This window comes from Pseudopipra pipra, chromosome 19, assembly GCF_036250125.1.
Source record: "Pseudopipra pipra isolate bDixPip1 chromosome 19, bDixPip1.hap1, whole genome shotgun sequence".
NCBI lineage: Eukaryota > Metazoa > Chordata > Aves > Passeriformes > Pipridae > Pseudopipra > Pseudopipra pipra.
Window position 1 is genome coordinate 5,817,992 of NC_087567.1, and position 26,799 is coordinate 5,844,790.

General features: G+C 49.4%; 1 protein-coding gene across 1 annotated transcript; it reads right to left on the reverse strand.

Moving 5' to 3' along the window:
• Positions 1-5: 5 nt before the first annotated feature.
• Positions 6-25,985, reverse strand: MYO15B (myosin XVB). The gene is given in 43 exon segments (XM_064675857.1): positions 6-905; positions 1,178-1,318; positions 1,736-1,869; positions 2,336-2,469; positions 3,371-3,498; positions 3,897-4,045; positions 4,375-4,483; positions 4,637-4,714; positions 5,010-5,104; positions 5,376-5,506; positions 6,080-6,156; positions 6,546-6,622; positions 6,986-7,058; positions 7,304-7,367; positions 7,484-7,596; positions 7,841-8,001; positions 8,275-8,386; positions 8,517-8,658; positions 9,103-9,221; positions 9,453-9,571; positions 10,082-10,157; positions 10,408-10,467; positions 10,990-11,105; positions 12,556-12,778; positions 13,332-13,422; positions 13,549-13,738; positions 14,026-14,169; positions 14,511-14,588; positions 15,084-15,300; positions 15,869-15,963; positions 16,138-16,248; positions 17,602-17,689; positions 17,853-17,950; positions 18,157-18,236; positions 18,329-18,535; positions 18,994-19,066; positions 19,561-19,739; positions 19,823-20,058; positions 21,665-21,760; positions 21,865-21,995; positions 23,611-23,668; positions 25,195-25,272; positions 25,769-25,985. Coding segments are annotated over 42 exon segments (4,866 nt in total). The 5' UTR covers positions 25,198-25,272; positions 25,769-25,985; the 3' UTR covers positions 6-845.
• Positions 25,986-26,799: the final 814 nt, after the last annotated feature.

Consider the following 26,799-nt stretch of genomic DNA (forward strand, 5'->3'; position numbering starts at 1 on the left):
ACACCTTCAAAACATATCTGTGATTACTTTATTGCAATTTCCTAAAGGGCAATAAAAATAAATTAGGCATTTTTGTACAACCCAAAACACTCTACTATAATATAAGTGCTGTTTGAATATGCTTCCTCTGTGGGCATGGAGCCATCATTGAAGCCTGACAGCTGCATGGACATGACTGACTTCTTTATAGTAGAGGGAAGCAGATGCATACAATTATGTCAGTGAGAAATTAATTAACAATAAACTTTCATGCCATTGCAGCTCAATCTGTGCCCCAGCATATGTGCTAATTGTATTATTAACACTGATCTGCTTTTCAATTAAGGTGCTTTCTGTAAACTCCTGCTTCACCAGTCCCGTTCCAGGGCCTTATGCATATCAATGCAGAGACAAAACTGGCCTCTGGAAAACACCAGGAGCCAGTGCAGGCATTGCATAGCCTCAGCTGGGCATTGGGATACACAAATCTCTAGCAAGCACCAGGCTTTGCTAATGTTAATTAATTCAAAAAAGAAAAGAGGACTTCTTGCTTGAAGGCAAGTGCTTGCATTGGTTCAGCTGCTCTTTGTTGGAACTGTGGTGTGGAGAGGGCCTTGTGGTTTGTTTATCCACAGCATGGATTGCTTCAGGGAAGTACTTGGGTACTGAATGGCAGGTCACCAGGGGTGAGATTGTGGTACAGTCTATCAACAAACACTGTGGTGGCAGCCCTAGAAAGCAGCTGTCTCAGGTCATGGCTGTCTTCTGGAAGTGTTCTCTCCAGAAGGCAGGTCAGGGAGCACTGATCAAGTACAAAGGAAGAGAGACACAGCTGTTTTCCTTGGTCATTCTCCTCCTTTTAAGGTCTAGGAGTGGAGCTCTGTTTTGTCCAGGATGACAACAAGCGTGTGGTACAGTTCTTTAGCCTGTCAAAACACAAATCAGCATCAGTCATTCTTTGCCCCAGAAACAGCTGCTGCTTATAATTAAATATTCCCATAAACCACTTTCCATAATTAAATATCAGGTACGTGCTGGAACAAAGCTGCACTTTGGAGCCTGGGAAATGCAGTGATCCCCTCCCTCCTTCTGTGGAGCAGGAGAGAGCAGAAGCACTGTCTCAGCAGAGGCTCAGCTGGGCAGTGGAGGGCAATTCCTGAGTTGCCAAGAGGAAGCTGCAGGCCCAGGCTGATCTCACCTGTTTCAGTTCAATCCACATGGTCTTGGGGGTGGCAGGTGATCCATAGTTCAGCTCCAAGCCGGGAAGTCCATCTTTGGACATGGGCTTCAGGGTGCGCATCTTCTGCACCTCCCTCAGGGGAATGACCCGGGACACGGCCTGGGGAGGAGAAAAGCCACAGACCACTCTCTGGTGCAGTCCTTACAAATTAAACCATTGGATTCTCCACGAGAAGGAGTCATCTCAAGAGCCCAGTGAAAGCTGAGCAAGGTCTGGGGCACAGGGTGGTGTGTGCAGAACACAGGCAGGCTCCTGCTGACAGCACAGCCCTGGAACTGCCACGGCACTGGGACAAACAGGAGTGTGACACACAGGTTTACTGTGGACTGTGCTTGTTAGCGTGAACATTGGACTTGCAAAAGAGCACATGGCACTAATGACTGTTCTACCACTCTTGTCTCTTGCTTTCTTGTTAGAGTGGCTGTGATATAGAGAAGTACAGCCTCTTCCTGCACAGGTTCTTCTAAAACTCAAAGTTAATATCTGACAGACACTGGGGGGAATTGTCTGGCATACCTTGTTGATGCCATTCACCACAATGATCTCCTCTTTATTCACACCAAAGAAACAGGGCGCAGGGATCGTCTTATCGCTGACTCTCTCCACGATGAACATGGTGTAGCCAAAGAAAGGCAATTTCATCACATGTTCTGTAGGAAAGCAAAAGGTGGCCTGAAGGGAGCAGCTTCCAGCCAGCAATCTACTACACCAGCCTAAGGTGGTCAAAACTGCCAGTGTTCCCAAGCTTTTCTACATTAAAAAGTAGGAGTGGCAACTTCTCCCTCCCCACCAATTCTCAGCAGCCTGAAAGGATGTGCCATTCTTTTCCTACCAGAAAACAGATGTGCAGCCAGAGTGTCAATTAAAACACAACTTATAGAGAGCTTTGAAACTCTGCCACAGAATTCTACAACAGGTGGAACTTCTACCCCAATCAACATGTTTGGGAACAAGTTCCAATCCACAGTGAGAGTCTGTCAGGGAATTCTGTTGCCATGGCCCATTCCAGGCTCCAAGAATCCTCAACGACCTCATGAACTGTCCCAAAAGTGTGTTCAGAGCAGCTTCCCTCATGCTCAGGACAGACAACTGAAGCAGATCTGGATGTCTTCTCACCTATGAACTGGATTTTTGCATCCAGTGGCTGGAGGGGCTGCCTTGTCCTCAGCAGTGTGGTAACCTGGTTCTCCAGAGCCATGGAACTGATGGAGTGCTGCAGGGTCTTTGGTGTGTATTTCTTCAGCTCCTCCCTGTGCCAACAAGAAGATTCTAATTCACCCCCTGCCCAGATAAAATCAAACATCAGCTGGGGGATTAAGGGAACAAAGGGGATGAGGCAGCAATTTTCAATTGTGTGTCTGAGGGGAAGGGTGAAGGGGGAGAGGAAAAGCACAGCAGGTTGTATCTGCACTGGATCAGGTGGAAGGAAAGAGAGACAGTGAGACTACCCTTTTCCATAGAGAAATCAGCTGTGCACCACTGAGCAGTGCACAGAGAAATCCCTCCTTTCTGGAGATAGCAGGAGCTCTTCAATGCCCAGCAGGGTTATGCCATTTTCCCTGCTGCTGGTGCTTTAAGGGGATCTGATGGAGACATTAACCTCAACTCTGAGACAAAGTGCAAAGAATACAAGAAGCAAAGAGTGTGAATATACACCTTGGGACTGCAGGACAGAAGCTTTCCAGTATCCAGGGACAATTTCATTCCCATTTCATTCCAATGAGGCATCTCATTAGAGATTTCAGGTGCCCAGGGTTGAAACCTCTGGCACTTGTGAGGGGAATGAGTCTCTCCACCCCCTCCTTTGTCACCCAAAGGAGCAGTCACCCAAACTATAAGCTCATGCACTTCCTTTGGGTATTACAAACCCATGGCAGTCAAATGAAATGCCCAGGGCACCCTCATGACCCTCAGCTCAGGAGGAGTGACAAAAGGAAATGTGGAGCAGAGATTGCCAGCATTAAGGGTGTGAATATGGGGTAAATTTCTTGATTAGGGGCAGGAGTCAGTCGCTACATGACATTAATTAATAACTTATGTTCTCCAGAACTGTCCATTCCTTAATTATCCAGAAGTACTTCCAGGCACCTGCTCCTAACCCCTGTGGTGCCAACATCAGAGAAGCAGAGACCCACCCTGGCCCCAACATACCCGGAGGGAGCAGAGTTCTGCTGCTCTGGTTTGGCCCAGTGCTGGAGCATTGCCAAAAGGCCCACTTGCATCTCTGTTTCTTTACTCTGGGTCAGCAGGATCCTCCCATTCAGGTAATCCCACAGCACCTGAGAGACAGCACAGCAAAGAGGCCTTTGTTAAACCTGCCAGAAGGTACAGGCAGGTCTGGGCAGTGCCAGGCTGCAGAGACCCACATCCTGCCTTCCTGATGATAACACATCCCCTTCGGGCTGATAACGCGAAAGCAAAGGCAGGCTGGGCTCAGGAAGAGCCTGTGGAGCTGCACAAACCGTGTGTGGAACAGCCCAGCTCCCAGGCTAGGCCCACAGGCACACAGCCTTCTGTGCATCCATGGGTTCAGTGTTCAGTCATTCCCAGAAACAGCACACAAAGCCGATCAGCCAAAGCCCTCCTGCTTTTCCAGCCCCCTTGGGACATTCCCACTGGCCTGAACACAACCTCTGTCCCTGTCAGGGAGCCCTGGGGAGGGCCCTGCTGTTCTTACCTGTCCATAGTGGACGTCTGTATAGATTTGGTTCTCGAAGTGCAGAGGTGCCCTCCAGGTGAGCCTGCGCAAAGTCACGGTGACCATCTTGTCCTCCAGCAGGTAATCATGGAGATACTCCTCTGGTTTTATTGGCTTCACTATTTTACCTACATGTTACACAGAGAGAGGGTCATCCATCCCTCTTGGTGCTGAGCACCACGGCCTGGGACAGTTCCTGCACACCTCTGTTCCCCCCTGCCCTTACACCTCCAAGAATCAGCCATTCCAAAGGGACTCAGACCCACACACCTCTTTCAGGAACAAGCAACACAGATCCTGAGAAGGATCAATCCTTAACCCTAATACAGAGGGAAACTGCTTAAGAGGAACCTCCCGTGAGCCAGGAAGGGTCAGGGAACTATTGAAAGCCAGAGCCATGGTGCTCCCTGTTGCAGGGACTGCTTTTGGAAGAAACTTGATGCTGATCTCTACTTGCCAAGATTTTTTTTGTCAGTCCTGATAGCAAAAAGAAAAAAGTCCTGTATCTCTTCCTGTTCAACTACTCCCATCTGCTCACAGATCTCCTGCAAGAGCTCCTTGGCCACCTGAAGCAAGGAAAGAAGAAAATGAATACCATGACCAGGCAAGCCCAAAGCAGCCCCAGAGCAGGTAGACATATTACCCCTTGGCAGGTGAGGGATTTCCCTGGTGTGGCTCAGAGTCCAGACCAAAGAAGAAAGTCACAACTGAAAACTCACCGTGAATGTCCTGATCCTGGTGAGGTATTCCATGCCTCCAGGCATCAGTATCACCAGCTGGCGGGCACCGTGCCCCTTCTGCAAGGGACAGTCTTTAGGCAGCAAGACGTGCAGGATCCCACCAGCCCCACAATTGTTTCTCCCTCTTCTTCCTCATCTGTGCCTTCCACTGCTTCTCCCATAGCACCTGTCCCTTCCCTGCCCATATTCCTGCTCACTCCGTGGCACTGCACTTCCCAAACCCCCTTACATCCACATGATTCATCTCCTCTCATGGAGCACTAACTGCCCCTGTCACACTCACATGGCACCTCCTGGCAACCCTCTGCCCTCCCCCTGTTCCCAGCATCCCCCCTTCCCTGCCCCTCAGTACCAGCAGTGCCTCCATCTCCACAGGGAAAGGAAGGTTTCGGCGGCCCCCGTACATGAAGTTCTTCCGCAGGTTGCTCTGGCAGATCTTGGCTATATCTGCAGGAAGAGGGAAAAGCTCCATGTGCTGAGCCAAAGAGAGAACCAAACATTGTGTCCTGTGGTGTTGGGTCACCCTGGCTGTGTCAAATTTAACCCTTGGGCACTGCTAGGAGAGCAAAGAGACTTGACCTCAACTCCCACTCTGCCAGGACACATCTAAATCATGAGGAGCCAGGCACGGACAGCATCCAGGACAGCAGGAGAACAGAGGAGTGACAGGATGGGAAGATTAGAACTAGAATGTTTGTTTTATAGGACACAGTCATACCGTGGTGGGTGCTGGATGGATCACTGCTGGCTAGCTGCAGGAACTTGGTGGCATAGGGCATCAGGGTTTTAGTAGGAAGGAAGTATCCAGTTAGCAGATTCAGGACCAACCAGCCACGCAGCACACTCTCCCTGAGGAACAGAAGGGACTGTGGGCACCTTGGGATAAGACAATTCCTGCTCCTAGCAGCTCAAACTGAGCCTCTGCCCTTCTGAACACCTATGGCAGGCAGCAGAAAATGGGGTGGCAGCCCTTGGTCAGAGGTTTCTTATGCTGAGCAAGGGATTGATTCAGTCCTTCTAACAGCAAACAAAGGGAACAGTCAAGGCCACTCTGATGCCACTGCTGCCATTTCACAGGGCAGTGTGGGGTCAAGCCAGTCCCTGGCTGTTGTATCAATTCCCCAGGGCTGTGAGGAGGAAATCAGGGCTCTGAGCAGCATCACTACCAGGAGCTACCAGGGATGTTTACCAGGGCCCAGATATATCAGCAGCCAGAAAAACAAGGACAAATGTCCGCTGAAATGAAAATGTCAGACCCAGTGACTGGCTAAATTTCCTGAGTGCTCAGCAAAAGCCCCAGCATTGGAGCACTGGGGACAGCACAGCATCAGGGAATACCCTCTCCCCTGGCCCTGGTGTCCCTGAAGTAGATGGTTCCTCTCCAGCTGTGCATGCAGAGGAGCTGTCAGTTCTGGTACTCACTGGTTAGGGTTGTGGGTGACCTGTTTGATGACCTGGCAGTAGACCTCATCGTGCAAATGCTCCTTCTCCTTGCATAGCTGCATTCAGAGAGGAGAAAACAGCATCAGAGAGGGGACAAGAGCACCAGAGAGGCCCCCAGGTCACCTCTGTGCCCTTCCTCTTCCAGTGCCAGAGCTCTGCTCATTTGGCTTAAAGCTTGGGCTTTTCAGCCTCTGGTCTCCCATGCTATCTAGACCCAAAGAAGGAGAGAGGAGAGGGAGGTTGTGCTCTCATCCAGACAGGGATATCCAGGGAAACCATTTACATGCAGCCCCTCCCCTCCATGTGTTTTAATCAGTCTGTTTCAGCTCCCTTTCTCATGCAGGAGCTGCATTATGGCTCTCCCTGTTCTCTCCCTTCCCAGCGAGGCCTTGGCCCTCTGTTCCTGTTGGTGCTTCAGCACTTTGCCCGAGGGAAGGTCACAAACCTTTAGGATTTCATAGATACATTCAACCTCAGTCTGGTCCTTGTGCCTGGGCTGATCTCCCATGAACCGCATCAGCGCTGCAAGGCAAAGGCTGACATTTAGGTCTAAGCAGGGGTGGTCCTGCCATGGGGCTGGCAGAGGGCTAAAAACTGTCCTGAAAACTTTCCTGCTCCAAGGTTTGCATTGGACAGGTGTAGTCTGTCCGCAGCCCAGGCAAGGGTGTGTTCTTGGACACTTTGCACTCCAAGCAAAGTACATTTTGCTGGATGCTTTCAACAAGGACACAGGTGGTTATTAACTGCAGAAGTGCCTTAGGAGGGGCCCCCCCGACACAGGTTTCATTCCTTACTCAGCCCCACAATGCCTGTGTGTGCCCACCACAGCATCCCACTCAACCCCCCCCCAGCCTCTGCAGTGTTGTGTCCTAGGGAGGTACTTACTCTGGAAGTTCTTTGTAGCCAGCTCATTCAGCTCACTGTCAGAGTACCAGAGCAAAGACATCTGGATTGGGACCTACAGGGCCAGAGTACAAGGACAAACTGGGGAGGTGGATCTCACAGAGCTGTGCTGCAGGTTTCACCAAAGACTCAAGCTCCCAGAATCTTGCAGGCAGCACTGAAAAGTAGGGGACACCTACACTTCTGCAGAGGCTGCAAGCCAAGGATCTGCCCTCTGTGCTTTTGCCATGTGGGGACAAAGCTAGAGGCAATGCTGGAGCTGGGATTCTGGCTGTATCCACGGGGAGAGACTGGGCTCACCTTGGTGTGGCGGACCAGGCCAGCTATACTCTTCTTTTCAGCATACATCCCCTGCAGTCGCTGCCTAGACAGAGGAGAGGGAACATGCAGTCCAAGAAATACCCCCAGAAATAGCCTGGTGTGGGCCAGGCTACACAGGTCCTGTGTATGCCTGTTTGGGAGGGACCACAGCCTACTCACATGGACTGAGCCTCCCGGAAATAGGCTGTGGCGAAGTCAATCATGGTGTAACGATCACCAGCAGGGACTAACATGGTGCTGTCGGGTTCTGATGTCAGGCTGGGAACAGAACTCTGCAGGGACATCACCAAAAAGATCAGCTGAGGAATTGCAGTGTGTGTTCTCACCTGCCAGACTCCATCCATGTGTGGTGCCTCCCTTCCCACTATGATAGTATTTGAGTGTCTCTGTCTCCAAGGATTAAACAATCATCATCCTCCCTCTGGCCTTGGAGGTCAGACCAGGGGTATGGACCCACCCTGGCAGCTCTCACAGAACCCAGCCATAACCCCTAGATGTTCCCCAAGGACAGCTCACCTCCCTGCTGGTGTTTCTGCTCTCTGGGGAAGATTTCCTTCTCTTCTGTAGCTCTGCACGTCTGTCCATGTTGGTGCTGAGGTAATCAGGGGCTGCAGCCAACTGCACCAGGTCAGTGGGGAAGAGACCACAGCGGCCACCAGTGCAGCCAAACTGCCAGCCTGCAGAAACAGGGGCCAGAGAGTCAGGAACCATGGCAGCTGCCAAGAGGAATGGGCACTGAAGCTTTCTGCTGGCAAAGGAGATCGTCAGACTCGCCAGGGCTTCCTGCATCCTAAGGTAACACATATACCCCTATAGCTAAGGCAGCTGGAACAAGGTGGGTTGCAGGCAGAGGCTCATTATGCCAGCCTGCCCTTGAGAGTCCATACTCTCTGGTTCTGGGCACTACGGATCCAGCAGGCCCTTGATCCTGCCAATCTCAGCCCCCTCACCTGGCTCCACGCCTTGCATGGGCAGCAGCTCAATGAGGTCGCCCTTCCTGAAGCTGAGGAGGCTCTTGTCGTCCACGACGTAGCTGCGCAGAGCAACAACGTAGTTGGTGTCCTGGGGGAAAAGGATGGAGAGGTCAGGTCTTGTCCCAAGGATGGGAAGGACTCATATCATCCCTTGGTCACTCTCAGGTCCATGTGGGAAACTGCCTTCCTTCCCTACTGCACTACAGCTGCTCCCTCACCTGCCTCAGCTCCTGCATGAAGAGTTCCACCATGGCCTTGATGCACGGAGCCTTCAGAGAGTGCAGGAGGAGCTGCTCTGTCTTCAGAGAGAACTCCAGGGCACTGCTGCCCTTCAGCTCCACTGACAGCACATCTGCAAAGCTGAGAACACAAGTCAGTGTGCTCAGGCTCCTCCTGCCAGGGCCAGGGATGCAGAAAGTGGGGATGGGAGCTCATTCCAGGGACTGAGAATGGAGACATGCCTCAACATGTCCCAATGGTTGCCTTTCACCAGCACTGTGTTCCAACATTAATAGCACCACAGGTTGCTCATGGCTTTCACCATAGCACCCTGAGGAGCTCCCTGTGATGACACACATGGAGCTGACTCACCCCCAGCACTCCTTTGTAAGCAAAGCACGAGGTAGGAAGGAAAAGGAAAAGCCAAACTCATTAGAAGGAGGGTCAGTGAGTCACAGCTGGCCTAGGACAGTCCTAGAGAGCACAGCACAACTTGGAATTTTCAGCTCAACCATTCAGTTTGCCTCCCAACACCCTGTAAGTGCCAAACTATCACCCTGCAGCAACCAGTGCCCTTCTGCTCACCAGTAGCTGCGAAGAATCTTGAGGTGCTCAGGATTATACATGGCTGCTTTCTCCACCTTCAGCAGCCGAATGCCCCGGTGAGAAACACCCAGGACCTGCACATCACTTCCCTCTTCACCCTGTAAGGGAAGTGCAGCAGAGAGAATCAAAGGCTGTGTCCCACCTGGACAGGTGGCAGCAGGGCCACACAAGGAGGCCCTGGGCTGACAGAGCTGTCAAACCCTGCAGGGTACGGAAGGCGCAGAAGGAGGAGTGATGTGTGGCCAGGCAGGGAGACAGAAAGAGATCCCAGGTGAACTGGAGCCACAGCTAAAGCAAGCCCAGGGTCTGGTGAGAAAATGAAGACTCACATGAACTGGGAAGAGGCGGGAGAAATAGTTGGCCCAGTTATCCCGGGCAGCCAGTACAATCCTCTTCTTTATTCCATCCTCCTTGATGGACTGGACATCATTTCCAACCCGGAACTCCGCTAGCAGGGTTACAAAGCAGATATTTGATCAGCATGGCAAAGATGGCTGAGACTCCCTCTGCCAGGGACTCATTCCCACCAGCCCCCCTCAGTGTTCACAGCACAGAAAACCACATTCAGAGGTGTGGGGACACCACATTACTTGCACACACCAGTCTACTGCTGGTTTCCCTCCCCTTCTTCATGAAGCTGCAGTCAAAGATGACAGTCGGATTTTGAGACAACTCAAAATCTCATCCTTGGGTTTCAGTTTCCTCTCTCCACAAAAAACCATTTCAGAACTAAGTTTTTCTGGCTCAGAGAAATGTCAGGGCCATTTTCTGGCCATTTGGAATAAACAAACATTCCTACACTGCACAGCACACAAAAACATGCTTTCCTGCTGCAGTGACAAATATTACTCCTCTGTCTGAGAAGTCCTGTCTGAAAGGGCTTGGAGGCCAGTTTCTCATTTCAAACCAAAAGCTGGGATGGGCACAGGGAGGAAGGGATGATGGGGCTGTTAATTACTCAGCAGGTCTTTCATCTTGCGCTTCTCCTCCTTGGAGATCCGAAAGCAGGAGTTGGAGAAAGTGTCACGGATGATCTGCAGAGGAAGGGAACAGAGAGGCTTCCATTGCAAAGGCCACGTCTGACTGTGCTGAAGCATCTGAGGCTGTTAAACAGACTGAGACTGAGAGAGGAGCGAACAGGGGCTTGACTGGATGGACCTGGAGAAGAGACTAACACTGCTTGGGATGAAGAAGTGAAGGCAACTTATGCAACATAATTAGGGAATGTTTTGTTCCCAGAGAGACAACAGGCCTTGAGCCAAACCTGTTCACACAGGTGCATACCTGTTCACACAGCAAGTTCAGGCAATAAGGGTGGCTGAAATTTTCTTTGGGGTAAAACACCTGCAAGAGGAGGATAAAAACAAGAGTGGTGTTACAGATGCTGCAGAAATAGCTCCCCAGGGATGTTTTGAAATCCATATGCACTGCTGCCAGAGAGAGGAGAGGACAGGCAAGGGAAGAGACACTGTGAATGTGAAAAGAAGGACCAGGAGCAGAGGACCAAAACCTGAGTGGGGAGACCAAGGGATGAACCCTGGTCAGTTCAGTGCATTCTTCAATACACATTTGTACTATTTTAACAGGAAAACAACAGGTAACAACACAGTTTAGTTTTGGATTTCTCAGTGCTTTAGAGAGGAGGAAAGGACAGGTAGGGAAACTGAGACACAAGTGTCAGTAAGGCAGGGCAGGACCCAGATCCCCCATGACATGATCCTCTGCCCCCATCTCCTGTGTCTGACCTCCTCACAGAACTATCTCTGTGCTCTTATCTTACACTGGGTGCCTACCAAAAACATATTCTAACCAAAGGTGTGACAAGTTCCCTCCCCCCTCAGCCAGCCCTCGGCTGTTGAACTGCACCTCTTTGCGCAGGAAGATTTTCCAGGCAGGGTCTGCATAGGAGAAGCTGACACTGGTGGTGAGCTTGTACAGCTGGGTCTTGATGCCATCAGCATCTGCTACTGTTACAGCAGAGTCTGTGTGAGGAGAAAGAGCAGTGAAAATGGGCCTTGAGGGCTGCAGGGTAACCTTCCCACCTGCCAAAACCTGCCGGGAGAAAGGGGACAGTGCCTGGTGCCTGATTGAATATTACTGTCAGGGACCCTCCTGAAGGTCAGTGACCAGCTGGTGTGAGCACAGACCAGTCATTTTGAGCATTTCTGATAACATTTACACTTCCTGTATTAGCCACAAAGTTCACTGTTCATAACATAAGCACTCCAGGGGCACTCAGCTTCCCAGGAAAAACCGCACCCCTGTGCTTGAGGTTGAAGGCACAGGTTTCACTTTATGTTACTGTAAAAAAGCTGCTGAAGGTTTCAAAGGGACATAAAAGTTCTGCCCTGAGCTTGCAGGCTGCGAGGTTCTGGTACAGGGCACCCAGTGCTAGCACTGGGTTGTCTCTCTGCAGATCTATTGAAGACAGGCTCAGTCTGAAGGCAACAGTTCAAAGTTGTTGCTTTGTGAGGTAGGAATGTCTTCATTTAAGCACTTCAAACTTTCAAAACTTCAGAGCTCTTAGAGAAGAAATGTAGTAAATCCCATAGTTCATCTGTTTCTATGTCCCTATGCAAAAGCATGTGGGGATTTTTCAGGCTAATCCACTTACTTTGATTTACTTTCACAGGACTTGCTGAAGAAACGTTCTTTTAAAGAGAGGGGGAGCAAAAAGGGAAATTCTTTAGTACCAGAGAAACTGCTGCAGGATGGAGTACTTCAGTGATGTGTTTGGCTGACTGTTCCTTGTATGTTATAAAAAGGAATGTTGATGAGAGTTTTAAACAGCTTGAAATACATTGGTACAGGTATCCAAAGTATAAAATGAATTGTGGCTCCAGGCTCCCACTGAAATTCAGAGGCAAAACTAAGACTGAATAACGCTTCAAAACTCCTGCTGGGAAGCATTAACTGTGCTTTTTTTAAGAGGGCAACATCCAAATACTCTTCATGTGGCCAAGTCCAAGGTCTCTCAGGCTCATTCTCCCTCTGAGAAACATTCCTCATTCCTCAGCCTCTCTAAGGTCCCTCCAGAGGCTTTGTCAGGTGACACACCTGGCTTCCCATTCCTCCCTGGTCTAAAGTCCACCTGTCAATTGCTACTTTGATAAAGTAGTTACGCTTCAGGTAGGCAATAAAAAGTATTGTGGACTGGACCGTGATAAAGCCCAAAGGATCTTTCTATTTTTAGCTGTGTTTTTCAGAAGGGAAGAATTAGAGCAGGGAAGTGCCAAGCTGATTCCTGGGCCAGACTGGAACTGTGACATCTCTCTGATTCCACACAGATCTGATTGCACAGTCCCCCTGGATTCACACAGCTGACTGATGACAGAACATGTGCCAAGACTCTCCAGGGCCACTGGGCTGATTCCAAACCCATCCCCTCTCTGCTCCACTACCCAATCCCACGTGGGTGAAGTCAATACTCACCCCTCTCTGTGGATTCCTGCCTGCCCTGGTCCTCAGGCTTTAGAGGTGAAGGCAGTGGTGGGAGAGGAGGGGGAGCAGGAGGACCCTCAGATGCTGGTGGGGTAGAATCTGGCCTGAAGATGGACAGGAGAGGCAACTGCTTCTCCTTGATAGAGCTGGAAGCTGAGCCTGGCTTGGGCTTGATAGGTGGAGGTACTTTCTTCTCTTGTGGCACAGGAGATGGCTGCAAGACAGCAAAACCATTTGACCCAGTCTGTTTCTGCATTCCTCTGCTCTGTCCTGACACTGCTGTTATAAATCACCCCTAGGGCAGCACACCATCCCTGGAATCAAGATCTATGTGAACAGGGACATCAGGACCTTTAAATCAACACACAGTCTACAAAAAGATGAAGACCAGCCAAACCCAGAGAACCAAGTATTTGACATTGAAGCCTCCAGTTCCCTTCCCCAGGAAGGGGAAAAAGGACGTTAACGGGCCAAGGCCTTGGTGTCAAATGTGGAGAACATGAATTGCTTGCTTCCGGATCAGCCTTAAACATAGTCCACAATAGGACTTGCTGCTCCTGAGCCTTTTCTTCAGGATCTCAGATGGTTCTTCAGGAACCCAGTTTAGGATAGGCAGCACCATGGTATGAGCTCCCAGCTATCTGTTAACCCAACAAGAAATCACCTGGCTGTGACTGCGAGACCAGGGAGCTCCCAGCCTGTTGGAGCTTGGATACAGAGGCTCTCTCTGCTGAACTCTTAAGGTGACCAGAAAGCAAAGAACTCACTGATGGGCAAGATGAGGAGTTCATCATTCCCAGCTTGGCCAGAGCCTCATTTTTGGGGTCATTCCTCCTTACAAACGGCTTGTTTACTCTCCTGCAAGGAAACAGGGAACAGTGTTACAGAGGCTGCAGAGGGGTTGTGGTCATGATGGAGCACATGGCAGCGCTGAGACACAGTCCCACTCATCCCCTCCCAGCCCACGTGGTGGGTCCCTCTCACCTTACGGGCTCGAAGGGCTGGGGCTCAGGGGCTGGTCGGCTCTGGAACATTTTGATGATGTTGCCGATCTCGCGGCTCGGCGCAGGACGCGACTCGGGGCCTGAGGGCTTCACTACAGGTGGCTCCTTCTTCACTTTTGGTGTCTGCTTTATTGGCTTTGGCTCAGGAGATGGCACGGGGGAAGCAGGAGCTATTGGGGTGACAGCTTTAACCAACAGACCAGCAAAGGCACAGGAGAAATCCCTTTGACTCATTTGAAGTTCCCTCTCTTTCACCCCAAGGCTGACTAGCCATGGCCTTCCACTGCCTTGCTTTGGGATCCCACTTCCCAAAGCTCAGAAATTCCTCTCTCCTGTCCTGCCAAGATACAGACTCCCAGAAAAGCCAGATCCTTTCCTCTGCCTATATCCTGGCCTGATGTTCCTGGAAAGTTCCTGCTTGTCAGCCTGCCTGAGTCTCCACTGCACAGCATCTTACCTGCCTCTGGTTTGGGGACAGGCTTCACTTCTTTCCTCTGCTGTTCCTGTTTTTTCTCCTCCTCCTGCTCTGGCTGAGGATTTGCTGGTGGAGTCCAGGTTTTGGTAGGAGGCCTGACTTTCTTCACTCGGATGTGTTGCTCTCCTGCATAGAAAGGGGAACTTGAACTACTTAATACCACACTCAAAATCTAGCACTGATGGCACAGTTCCCACTCTTGCCTCAGTCAGCACAAACCTATGTTTCTAGAGGTGAAGGAGAGTGTGGAAGTCAAAAGCCCAAAGATTTCCAGCAAACTGTCCCCACCACACCCCACAATGTAGCCAGCTGAACAAGCACCCAAAACTCCTGTTAAACACAGTGCCAGCAGCTCCTGCTGGGCATGGCTGGTTCCAGACAGGGAGCCAAGAACACCTTGTTATGCCAGGGAGGCTGCAGAGCAAGGTGTTATCATGAGTGAAATTCCCAAAGTGGTAGATGCTCACCCATCTTCTGAAAATATTGTCTCTTCTGCTGGAAGGTTTCCCGAGGAGAGTCATCATCTCCACTGCTGGAGAACTCATCTCCCGTGTAGTCATAACCCTGCAGGCAGTGCACAACATGGTTAGTTGGCACTAACCAGCAGGAAGGAACCTCCACAGTGCCCTTCAGTTCAGAGGTGATCCTCTCTCCAAATTCTGACCTAGAACTCCCCATCTGGGAGTGTCCCAAGAAATTAGTTTTTTACACAAGTAATCATCAACCAAACCCGGAGAAGAGGAATTATGTTAGAGGACCAAAGCAGCTTGTTGGAAGATAAAGATCTCAGAGTAATTAATTTTCTTATGGAAAAACTTTGCCCAGCTGGAAATTAATTGTACAGCACTGCAGCCCAACCTCCACAGAGCAAATGCCACCAAGGTTTGACCCTGTGCCTTAAAGACTCAGCAAGCAGAGTTTGAAAGGCCTCAGAATCATTGGTAAGCACAGCTCTCTGCTCTCCTCTCTGCCAAACCATGGCCACAGTGGAAGGGAAGCAAAGCAAACACCAAACAAGAAATTCAAACCAACTTCACCACCACTGTTTGTTTCTCATGCCTTAGCTGGTGGTTCTGAAGACTCTGGTGGTGTTGCAGCATCCTGGCTTGTGGGAGGCTTCTTGGGTTTTGGGGCAGTGGCTGGGGCTTGGGTTTGTGGTGGACTTGAGACTCTCGGCCTTGAATTCTCAAGAGACTTTTGCAGCTGCTGCTGCTGTTGCTGGGAAATACTCATGGCCTGAAGGGTCATCTGCTGGGCCTGGAGGAAGGAATTGCAATGTCCATGAGCTCCAGGCTGCACAAAACCACCAGCCATCAGTCAGACTGCCCCATTCTTTCACTTGGTAACCACAGAACCTTTACACAGTCCATTGCAAACTTCCCATGTTATGGACAGGGAGTCTGCTCCCACCTAGCCAGGGATGCACAGCTCCTGACACCACCCCAAGATTCAGCTACCAGATAACCTGGGACCATCAGGCACTTAAGAACTTTGTACAGAAAGCAGAACACTGCAGATCTGCATCTTTAGTAAATCCCATGGGAATTACCACTGAATCTTCTCAGGGCCTGCTCTTGTCCCTGTGACTCACTCACCCATGGTGCCTCAGTGGCCCCATGTAAACAAAGGGGCAAAAAGGGAGTTCCCAGTTTTGCAGCCTTAGGTAATCCCAGCTTTACAGAGCTCACCCCAGCACACAGGCACAAAGTGTCACAGGGCAGGCCTGAGGCAGGAGGGGAGCAGGGCTCCCCCTCCATGGCACATACACCAGTGTGTTGTCCTCCCCCAGTTCCTGGGCCCCTCCCAGCCATTCCCTCCCACTCACCATGAGCATGGCTTGCTGGTGGATAAAGGCTTGCTGCTGTGCTGCCAACTGGTTGGGATCCACAGCTGGAAACATGGGCTGGGGCATAACCACGGCTGTGGAAGACACACACACACATCTGCAAGAGCCCAAAGGGGATTTTTCTGCACAGTGTTTGAGCATCAGCCAGGAGGAGAGTGTTCACTGAGCCTCCCACCTGACACTGAAATGCACAGGCCCCACTGACACCCCCTTTCCATCTCTTCCCTCTGTAGCTACACTGCTGTTACCTGGCATAGGTGTGATCCCACCAGCCTCTTGCATCGTGGGCATGGCTGCTGGCACCCCCATCATGGAAGGCATGGGCTGGTAAACTGGTGCTTGAGCCATTCCAGGGAAGCCTAGAGACAAAAGACCATGTGCACAGAGCTTTTGGGGAATCAGGCCCTGAGCAATCCCACAGAACACAGTCACCTCCGGGGCTCTCCACATGCACCAACCACAGCAGGACACCCCAAAACTTAGGTGGGGAAAGAAAACCTAAGAACAATGTGTGGCCTGACAGACTTTAAACAGCAGTATCCAGACCCTGCTTCTGCAGCCTGGCTTAGGACACCACCATCCTTCATGATGAAATATATGAATAACTCCTGCCTGTGTACAATTACAGAGGAGGGTTTTTATTGAGGGATGAGCAAAGATCTCTGGGACTGGGACTGTCACATCCATAATGGTCTCTTTGCAGCAAGTAGCAAGGGCAGGTGAACAACAAGCCATGGCCTGGATGACTTTGTGTGAAGGAGCTGTGGGGAGAAAGGAACTCCTCTCAGCAGGCAAGTCCCATATGGGGCCACAAAACAAATCCCACTGAGGGAAAAAGCAGCAGAGCAAGGGGCAGCCAGGAGGGAGTCAGCACACAGCACAGGTCTGCTGAATCATGTCCTCACCAGTGAGAATGGCCCTGGGATGCCATGGGAAGATCATCACATCCCTCACTCATCTAAGTAGCCACACAAATGGCAAACTGACCTTAGGCCAGTGATCTGTAATAGTCCTTGTCATGCCCCAGAGCCTCTTCAATAGCCAAAACCAGTCCCAGTTTCAGTAATGACTGAACTGGATGTTCTCCACCTGTCTGAAACTGCTGGGTGTGTTCCTACCCATGCAGATTTCTCAGTGCCATTAATATACTGGTGTTTGACTCCACCCTGCTGAAAATGCCTGAGTCTTAGCTCCACAGAAATGAGGAAAAGTAAAGAAACCAAACACACAAATCAGAACCTCTGCAGGGTTCAGACTTACTAACCCAAGGAATAGCTACAGACGATGGGAAATTCTGTAAGGAAGCAATAAGAAACATTAAAACCCTCCCCCCTTACAAAGGCACCAACTGTTTTGTGAAAGCACAAGGTGAATAGAAGGTGAATACACGACTCACGAGCGTTTGCCTGAGGAAGAGGTGGCCTGGGTCAGAAACAAGCTACCTACTGCCTTGACCCCCAGACCAACTTGAGAGAGAAATTAAAAGCAGAACAAAGGTGGTTCCCTTGCCTAACACCTTCCCCAAAGCATCTGGCTCCCAGCACCTGCAAGTGAGGAGTACAACTTCTGATGACCTGTACTCCAGACTAGTGCTCTTTATGAACCAGCTGGGTTCATGCAATAATTAGCATTTAAGGGGCTCTCTGACATGTCCTCACTGAGGCTCCTGTAGCCCCAAAGGTGTTCCCAGCTGTCCCCATCCCCTTACAGACCTGTAGAAGGAAAGATTCCTCTCCTTGTGGGTCCAATCTTCCCACCTCCTTTCATGCGTCCAGTGAGACTGTCCCTGTTCTCCAAATCCTGCATCAAGGAACAACAGAGCTACCTGAGCTCAGAGAGGGAGAGACATCCAGAGGCAAGTTTGAGCTGAGCAGAGAAGTGAATAGGCAGAGAAATGCTTGAGGGAGTCACAGGGACAGGAGAGCTGCAGAGGGAAAGTGGGAATGGACATCAGGGGACTTACTGATAGTCTGGAGCCCTGATGCAGCACAGGGCTGAAGAGATCATCCACATAGTGATCCAGGCCTACAGAGCTCCTCAGGTCATCTCTAATCCTTGGATCTAGGAGCAGAGAGCAGTCTGGTGAACAAGGCAGGCAAGGAACATTCCCCTGCCTCCAGTCCCTGTTAGACAGTCACGTTTTGGAGAGTAGCCCTTCCCTGCTCTACATCAACAAGAATCACCTGACTCCCCCTCTGCTTTGATTCCCTTGCTGGGGCCCACCTGGCCCTTCCCAGAGTCATCCACAGTCCTGGGCTGAAGGTTACCTGGATGGAAATCCATGAATTCTGGAGGCAGGCTAGGGGGTGGGAAGGAAGGGGCCTGGATGCCTGGAGCAGGAGGGATCCTGTTGAAGAGGAAAATGACATGAGGACCAGAAATATGAACCACTGGGTGACAGGGCCACAGGTGATGGGGCAGGAGGAAGAGGTGACTTACGAATCCAGGTCAGAGAACTGGTAGGTGCTCCTGTCCCTTTCTGGAGCGATGGGGAACTCAGCTGGGGACTGGGAAGCGCTGCTGAAGTTGCTGGTCTCCTCCATCTCTCCAATGAGGTCCAGCACAAAGTCACAGCCCAGCAGGTCCTGCCATGTGTTGCCAGTTAACATGGAGACAGACCACCCTCGAGTCTTCTTATCACAGCCCCTGGTAAGAGGGAAAGGAAGGAGAGGAAAGATGTCCAGGTAGGCACAGGAAACGGAGAAGAAGGAAAAGATTGCATTCAGTTTCTTCTTGCTTTGTCTATTCTGGCTTGAGTCCTTTAGATTTATGGTGTGAATCAACTACTAAGTGCCCAGGGTCAGGAAAAAAAAACCATAACTAGAATAATTCAAGATTTGTTCTCTTTTGGTTGTTGGTGTTTTGGTTTTTTTTCGGTTTTTAAAGAAGCTGCTCTAAGAGATCACAACAGTGATTCCTCTGTTCCTAAAGAAGCCCACAGTGTATGCACACAGATGGAGGGTGAAGGAGAGAGCACAAGGTGGAGTGGGTAAGGAGTGACTATTCCACATAAATGCCAGCCTGCAGTCCCAACCAGTCTGAACCTTAGAACTAGTGACAGCCTCTTTCACACCCCCAGACCTTCTCCCATCCTCTGGCAGTACCTTGCATTTAGGATCCAGGCTGCAAACTGCTCCCCAGTCATCCAGGACTCCACCTCAGCTGAGAACACCTCCTCTGGCACAGAGAAGAGAGTCAGTCCCTGCAGCCTCCCTGACAGGACCCAAAGCAACCCCTGCACTCCACGGGGGCAGAGCCCAGCTGGAAAGTCTCACACACTCCTGAGCAAGGGCTGCATAAGGCAATATTTGAGAAGGGAGAAAGGCAGAAAGTCCCTGCAATAAATTGCTGCTGTTGGGCTGTGCTGTAATGGGGAACAGGAAAACCAAACCCATAGAGATGCACAACCAGAACAGCCCGCTGTGAGATGGGCCCAAACCCAGGAGAATCTCATCCCTCAGCCTCAGTAGAAGGTCTCAGCAGGCCCAGACTTCACAAGCTTTGGGTCTAGATTCAGATGCTTTTATCCCCCATGGTTGCACCAGCCAGTAGCAATCAGCGTTCTGATCCCTCTTTACTAAGTTGAGGGAAATATTTTCCAAATGCTGATTTCTGCACTGGGAACGTCCTTAGGGGCTGGAAGACAGCAGGAGGGTGGAAGCATGAGTTACCATTAAAGGTATGAACATCCAGCACTATCTTCCCTCTCCTCTGGTTTGCTGTCCACTCCAGCCGAGTGGGAGGGTAGGCCCGAGAGGGTGCAGAGCCTGTCTCTGTGTGATGTGCTGCTGTCAGGATCTTGCGCTGGCAGACAGCATTGTAGCCCTCCATGCCATGGTCTGACACAAACCTAGGGAAAGGCAACTGCATTTAGCACTCTGCTCATCCCTTTAGCCGTAGTGCAGGCGTGGATTGCTCTTTTCTCCCCCTTACTTCAGCAAGGGCTTCTCCAGTGCTGGTGAAGGCACAAAGCAGCTCAGCACAGTCGCCATCAGGACCCAGGCTCGCTGGCTGTGCTCCACGTCTGGGTTCTTCCATGCCTGGGCAACCACCTGGCTGAGGATTTCGTCGCGCAGAGCCACGTTACTCAAACCTCTGCCAGCAATGTAGTTGCCCAGGAGCACCTCCTGCCAGCCATGGAGGCTCTTGTCACCAATGAACCGCAAGATCTAGAGGCATCCAGGGGGAAAAAAAGAGAGGCTGTAATCTCACCCTCTGTCCCAAACTGTGTTGTAAGGTGACAGCCTGGGTTGTGGATATCACGGTGCTGGTGAGCCTAAGAGTAGGCAAAACTCAGATCAGGGTCTGTTCTCATGTTTTTGTGCACCACCCAAGTGCTGGGGAATTTGGGAGGCAACGTTTGCAGAGAGTGAACTCTGACTTTTAGTCAGGGTGACTTCAAGTCTCTTCTTATTTATGACTCAGAATTTGGTCTTGGGCAAAATACTTCCCCTTCTTTGGGCAGGGCTTAGATACACACCTGGATTACCACAGGACATTTGTTACTGAGCCCACTGACTGCTGAAAAGACTTTGGTATAGTTAATATTATACCAACTAATATGAGAGGTGGTGTCTCAACAAAATCATTGATGCAATGATTCAGCTTCTTGGCTATGCATATCAATATCTTTGATGCATATCAATATCTCCAATGCTTTTGTATTCTCTATTTCTCACCCTTAGGTGTAGAATAATTTCTTTCACCCTCTACACTTCAATGTATCATTAATTAAAATATTTCTAAAATATTTTGGAAAGAACATTTAAGAGTGACAACACTTCTAGAAACAGTTAATGGTACTAAGGGTGTCAGAGATTCAATGAGAAAAACAGGGGATGGTGGTTGTTTAGTTCTCATGGAAATCTTTGTATTAAATCCCTACTTTATTAGCAATGGAGAAAAATTGCCTTTGATCTCCAAGAAAAATAATAGTATTCTGCTTAAACACAATCCTATTCACAAGATTTTATTGAAGCTTATGCTCTTCTATAATTGGGATCATGAGGACAAAACAAGAGACTGGGTTTAGGAATTAACTTTCTTAATGGGCTTATTTTAATTCTATGTAATCCTCAAAAGGATTACCAGATTTACTTAGAAATTATCTGGAGTTTCATTCTATTTTCAAATATTTCAACTGTTAAGAAAAATGTAAAGAAAGATCTGTTTCACATCCACAGAGTTGCAGTAACACCATCCCCTTCACGCAAACACTACAGTTGGGGTGTGGTTCCAGTCTTCCTGATGACAAAGTCCTGCCCTTTTCCAGCCTTTATATGACACTTCACTGTTCCCTGTTGAGTGACACAACCGTGAGCCTGAGGTGCAATTGATATATTTACTATAAACCACATCATGGAAAAGATGTGAGTTAAATCAAATGTTTTATGACTGACAGATGAGTAAGCGGTTGAGGAGACAGACCTCCCTTACACTGTCATTGCTACTGAATCTGGAATAGCAGGAAACTGAGGCTTAGCAGTCTGATTCCTGTATGTCCTGCCAAATTCTGAGGCTACATCACCAGGCAATTCACTCTGATCCCAGTGGTCTGTGGTTGGTCTGTGCCTCACCAAGAACACAGCAACCCTTAAGGGGCTGCATGTGATCTCTGCCAGGCTGCTGCAGGGCCTAGGAGGAGAAATTTATTCCGTTTTTCCAGCCTTGTATCATAAGAACAGTATCCACCATCGGCAACTTGTTGTATAAAGGCACCACAATATTGTCAGTGCCCACCTGTTCTTCAACAAGGTCAAGAACGTCGTCTCTTACCAGTTTGTTGATCTCAAGTGCACTCTCGTGGTGTTCGGTGCCCAGCTGGGTTAAGGGGTGATGCAGAGGCTGACCAAGGGCAGGGAAATCTGGCTTCTACAAAGAAACAACAGGATGGAAACAGTTTGCTCCTGGTGTTGCTAGAACTAGTGTGTCTGCCCAGTGGGGAAGCAATGATGAGACAGAAAAGGAGTTCCCACCTGGAAGTGTGACTTAACGAAGGAGGAGAAGGGATAGCTGTTGATGGTGGGTGGGAGGGAAAGGTCATCTTTGACCTTGATTTCTGGAGGCAATGCCTCGGTTATCTGGTTGGTCTGTGCTTGGTGTCGACCTGCAAGAGAAGGAGGTCTGGTGTTGTGGCAGGTGGGAGACAGAACACACACAGCTCACTCAGCCACACGTGGCATCTCACCCTGCCTCTGTGCCAGCCCCTGGCTCCAGAGACACCCAGCTCACTCCTGCTGCCTCAGACCCCCAAGCAGGCACAGCCTCACACCTTTGAGACCACAGGGCCTCACTTCAGGAGAGAGATTTTACAGCTCTGATCTTTCAGATCTCTTTCTCCGGGGAACACCGAGAGGCCAGGGAGCACATGGAGATGCAGTTCTGTTCTGCAGCATTTACAAGGCAGGAAACACTGAGCTCATGATGAGATCCTGCTGTTAACTGTTCAGTCAACAAGTAAATGAGAGGTCTTCAAGATGAGGGAGTTATCATGGGTAAGAGAGGAGCAAACATCTTCCTAAGTGAAGGGATTTCTCAGTGCAGCACAACTCCTGTGCACTCCTCTGTTTCCAAACAAATGTGTCCCTGGATGCTCTCCTCAGCCTCCCTGTTTACATCCCAGCAGCTTTCATTTCCAGCAGTTTCAGTGTTCCCTGAGCTCCTCTGGGTTACACTGCTCACTAGACCAGCTGATAGTCCCTAGAGGGCTGTGCCAAGAAGTGTGAGTTATTTGGGAATCCAGCACGGTCTGCCCCAGATCACAACTCTTCTGCCTGATTGTATCCCCCCCTGTACCTCACAGAGGGCCAGAGGCACCACTGGCATTTTGTTTGACACTACACTGACAAAAAGAGGCAAATCCTGCCTCAACCTATTTGCAATTTCAATATTCACGTTGCACAAAGAGCTACAGAGGAAACACAACTGCAAATAACTTAATGCTCAAGGTCAGGTGAACAATTTGGGAAATTTTTTCTGCAAGAAGTATTTTGGTGATTTGAAAACAGAACAAAAAAACTTTCTGAACCAAACAAAACGGAGATCATTGAGTTGATACTTTGTATAATCCTTAAGTTAAAAATTATCATGTACTCAACTTGTTACATTTTCACATCTTTAGGTTGATGCATTGTTACATCCCAACTTGTCACATTGTTGTATCACTAAGTTGTTATGCTGTTTCCCCTTCCTTCTATTTTAAAAGAAGTAACTACTTTTGAGAAAATAATTTTAATTAAGCCCCAAAATATTAGTTTGAAATTGCCAAAATCGTAGTTTTGTCTTCTTCACCTTCCCTAAATATTTTTCAGTAGATAAAAGATGGGTTTAAGTTCTCCCACCCCAGATATTCAGCTCTGCCAGAGACTCAAATTCATTGAGCAATTTGCTGTCACGTAACTTTGACCAGAGTTCTGCACCATCATGTCATCAGTTCTATCAGCCCAGCTCATAAGAGCTGAAAAATGAACAAATATACTGATTTTTAATCTGGTGTTCTGCCCCCTGGCCCAAGTTACTTTCCCACTCTGTCATGTTGGGAAACAATATTCACAGTGCCATTTGCCTTTATCATATTTACACTGCAATGATCATAAATCAAATCCAACCTGGGTGACAGGCAGCAGGTAGAACAAACACACACTGACACTGCTATAAACGAGGAAACACACAGTGAAGTGAAACAGTTCAGGGAAGGGAGGGAAGGAGGGGGGATTTCTCACCTTCAACGAACTGCAGGAGGGCTGCAAGCTCTGCAGGGATCTCCAGCAGCCCCACGTCCTGCAAGAGAGAGGCAAGTCAGTCACTGGGCTGCCAGCAAAGGAACCACAGAGAAACCCTGAACTGTGCTGCTGGGACTGGGTGAAGCTGCCTGGGCTGAGCATCTGGTCCAAACCAGCAATTTCTGCAACATTCACAACTGGGGAAGTATCACAGTAACACAGGTGTGTCGTGGGCTGTCAAAGGAGGGAAAGAGCAATTCCTAAATAAAAAAAAAAAAAAATCAACTGCCACGAGGGGAATGACAGTAAAGTTGACTTTCTCTGACTCATCTCTCATTACTAACAAATCTGGCATCTTGCACAGAAGAGGCTGCAGCTGAAGGGTAAGGGCTGTTTCCTGCTGTGCCTTTTTCTCGCATTTTTAGTTCTATTTTTCAAAATACAAAAGTGGTACAGCATAAATAAATAGAGACCTGATACTGATTTTTTTTATGCACGACACCATTTTGGAGTTTCCAAAGGAAACTCAGACCTGTACCTGGGTAATTCAGATGAGAATCTGGCAAATAAGCCTTGGGTTTTCACTGGTTTGCACCTTGCATATGATGGTTGCATTGGTAGGAATAAATGAGCCAATGCAGCTCAGTGTATCAGCATCACTGTCTGCACATCATGTCAGTTCAGGGCATTTCAGGCAGAACTTCTCAGATTAAGGCACAATGAAACCAAGGCAAAGACACAAAGCATGAGCTTTGGAGGGGGTTTGTGGGTTTTTTTGAAGATCTGCATAATAAAGTCTCTTGTCACCATCACACTATTCTGACATCTCTCTCCACGTAATCCCTCAGTGATGCTTAAAGACACATTCACAGCTTTTTTGATCAGTTTGATTTTGCTCATAAGAAGATACTTGACTTTAAGTCTTGTTTTTCAATGGTGTATTCAGGAAGTGGACTGTGAAATTCCACAGTCCTGGATCCACACCTGAGGAAGCAGGTGATATTACAAGAGCACCCAGTGCTAAGTATTCCTGTTGTTGCTGACAAATCTGTCCAAAATTGTGGATGATGTCAGTTCAGATTCTCCCATTACACATCTCACAGCAAATGTGTGCCTGGTCTAAACATACAAATAATGACATTAGTTCGCAGTGTAAATACAGGGTAATCTTCTTATGAAGCCTTTAATACATCCCTTCCTCTACAACATCTTCTGTAAATACATTTATGCAAAACAGTCTCATTCCCGCCTTTCATAATAGAACATGATCATCAAAAATAATCTTCCTCCCAGCTCCAAAGAAGAGGTCCAGCGCTCTGAACAAAGACAGTGCTCTGCCTCAGGACCACTTCATGATGCCTGGCGGTGCCCAGGGTCTGGGAAACACTGAACTAATGAGATATTTGTGTGTTAGAAGGCTCTTTATACCAGTCTAACCTGCATTCTTGCTGCAAGGTTTCCAGCACACATGTGCACACCCTCCAGACATGCAGCAGACCTAGGCTGAGGAGGCACAAGGAAGGCAGAACACCTGGATAACCTGGTTTGTTATCTCAGAGTCTCCCAGACCCTTTGACAACTTACCATTCCTTGGTTGGGACTGTTCTCTGTGTCACCACTGGCCAGGGATCTCTGTCTTCGTTTCCTTTCCTCTAACTCCTGCTGTTAGGAGAGGAAAAGGGGATGGGGGGTGGGAAAAGATGTGTGTGAAGTCACTGTCAGCTACTTCTGAGGGCATACGCTGTGGGTGGAAAGGAGGTGGTGTCCTGCTCCAGCAGATAAAATGACAGAACAGCTACAGAGCCTTCCTGGGACCCCAGGCAGGCAAAGCCCTGAGCTTTGCTGAAACACCACCTGCCCTGCACAACACAGTCCAACAGCAAGAGCCTCCACCACCTGCCCAGCATCCTGCCACACCTTCCCTCCCTTGCCAAGCATTTGGTGTGTCCCAGGACAAAAGCACACAGGAGCTGTCAGAAACATTCACCTGCCTCCTCCAGTGTCAGAGAACACAATAGCACAGCCTGAACACGGGTGGATGGACTTATCCATGGAGAGGAAACCCTTCAGAAGAGGCAGGAGGGATACCAAAAGCCAAACTCGCTTGCAGCTCTGCCCTCTCCCATCCATTCTATTGTTCCCCAGCTTCATCACTCACCTGACTCCTGCTCCAAGATGGAAAAGGAGGGTCTCTGTTTCTGCCTCTCTCTCTCTCCTGCTTGTCAGTGTTGCAGATCAGTGTGAGTGGATGGGAGGTTATGAGGGTTGGGCTGAGAAAGACAGTGACATGCTAAAGTCCAAAGGGCAGGGCTGAGGGGTGGGGGGAAAGGAGGAACTTTGCCGCAGGTGAACTTTGAGACCTTTGTTGTTGCTCCTGTGTGTACAGAGACCTCGGCAAGCAAACACTGAAGTAACAGAAATGCATTCAAAGGAGCTGTGCTGTTGTGGTTACCTGGGAGAAAGAAGCCTGGATCCTGTCCAAGTAGGAGGGCAGAAAACGGAATAGAAACTCACACTGTTCTGGGAATGGCATGGCAGAAGGCACCTGTGCAGGCTCCCATGACTGTCCTCTACCCTCTTCCCAATCCTTTGTTAGCCATGCCAGCAGTGCTGGTAGTTATGGGGATAGTGATGGGGATGTTAGTGGCTGCTCTAAGCACGAATGGTCTGATTTCGTGTTTTTTATTTTCTTTTTAATAACTTGTGCTGCAAAATACATTCTACACATTTGACACAACCATGGCTCTCTCCTGCACACAACTTTCCATCTTTTCAATAAGCTGCCATCCTGTTCTCACCCCATCTGATTTCCAAAAGGCCAAGGGCTTGAGCAGTCTGAGGTAGCTGTTAAGGGATCAGGGGAGGATCATTGTGGACTGAAAAAATCTTGCATTTCAGTCACCATCTGGGAAAATACCAGAAATTGAACTGGGCAACTGAAAGAGCAAGGTGAGTGACTCCTCATAGCTTGAGCAGAACAGCAGCCCTGAAGACCTCAGATGGAATCAGCTGTAGTCTGGTGTAGGGCAGCCCAGAGAAGGTCACATAGCCAGACACACAACTAGGCTGTGTTTGTACTAACTTTGCCAGTTCTGAATGCTGTCTAGGAAGAAAAGGCTCCAGTCTCTGTGTGTCCTTCATTTGACTACGTTCGTGTCAGTCAGAGAGTGAAGGACATCTCACTGAATT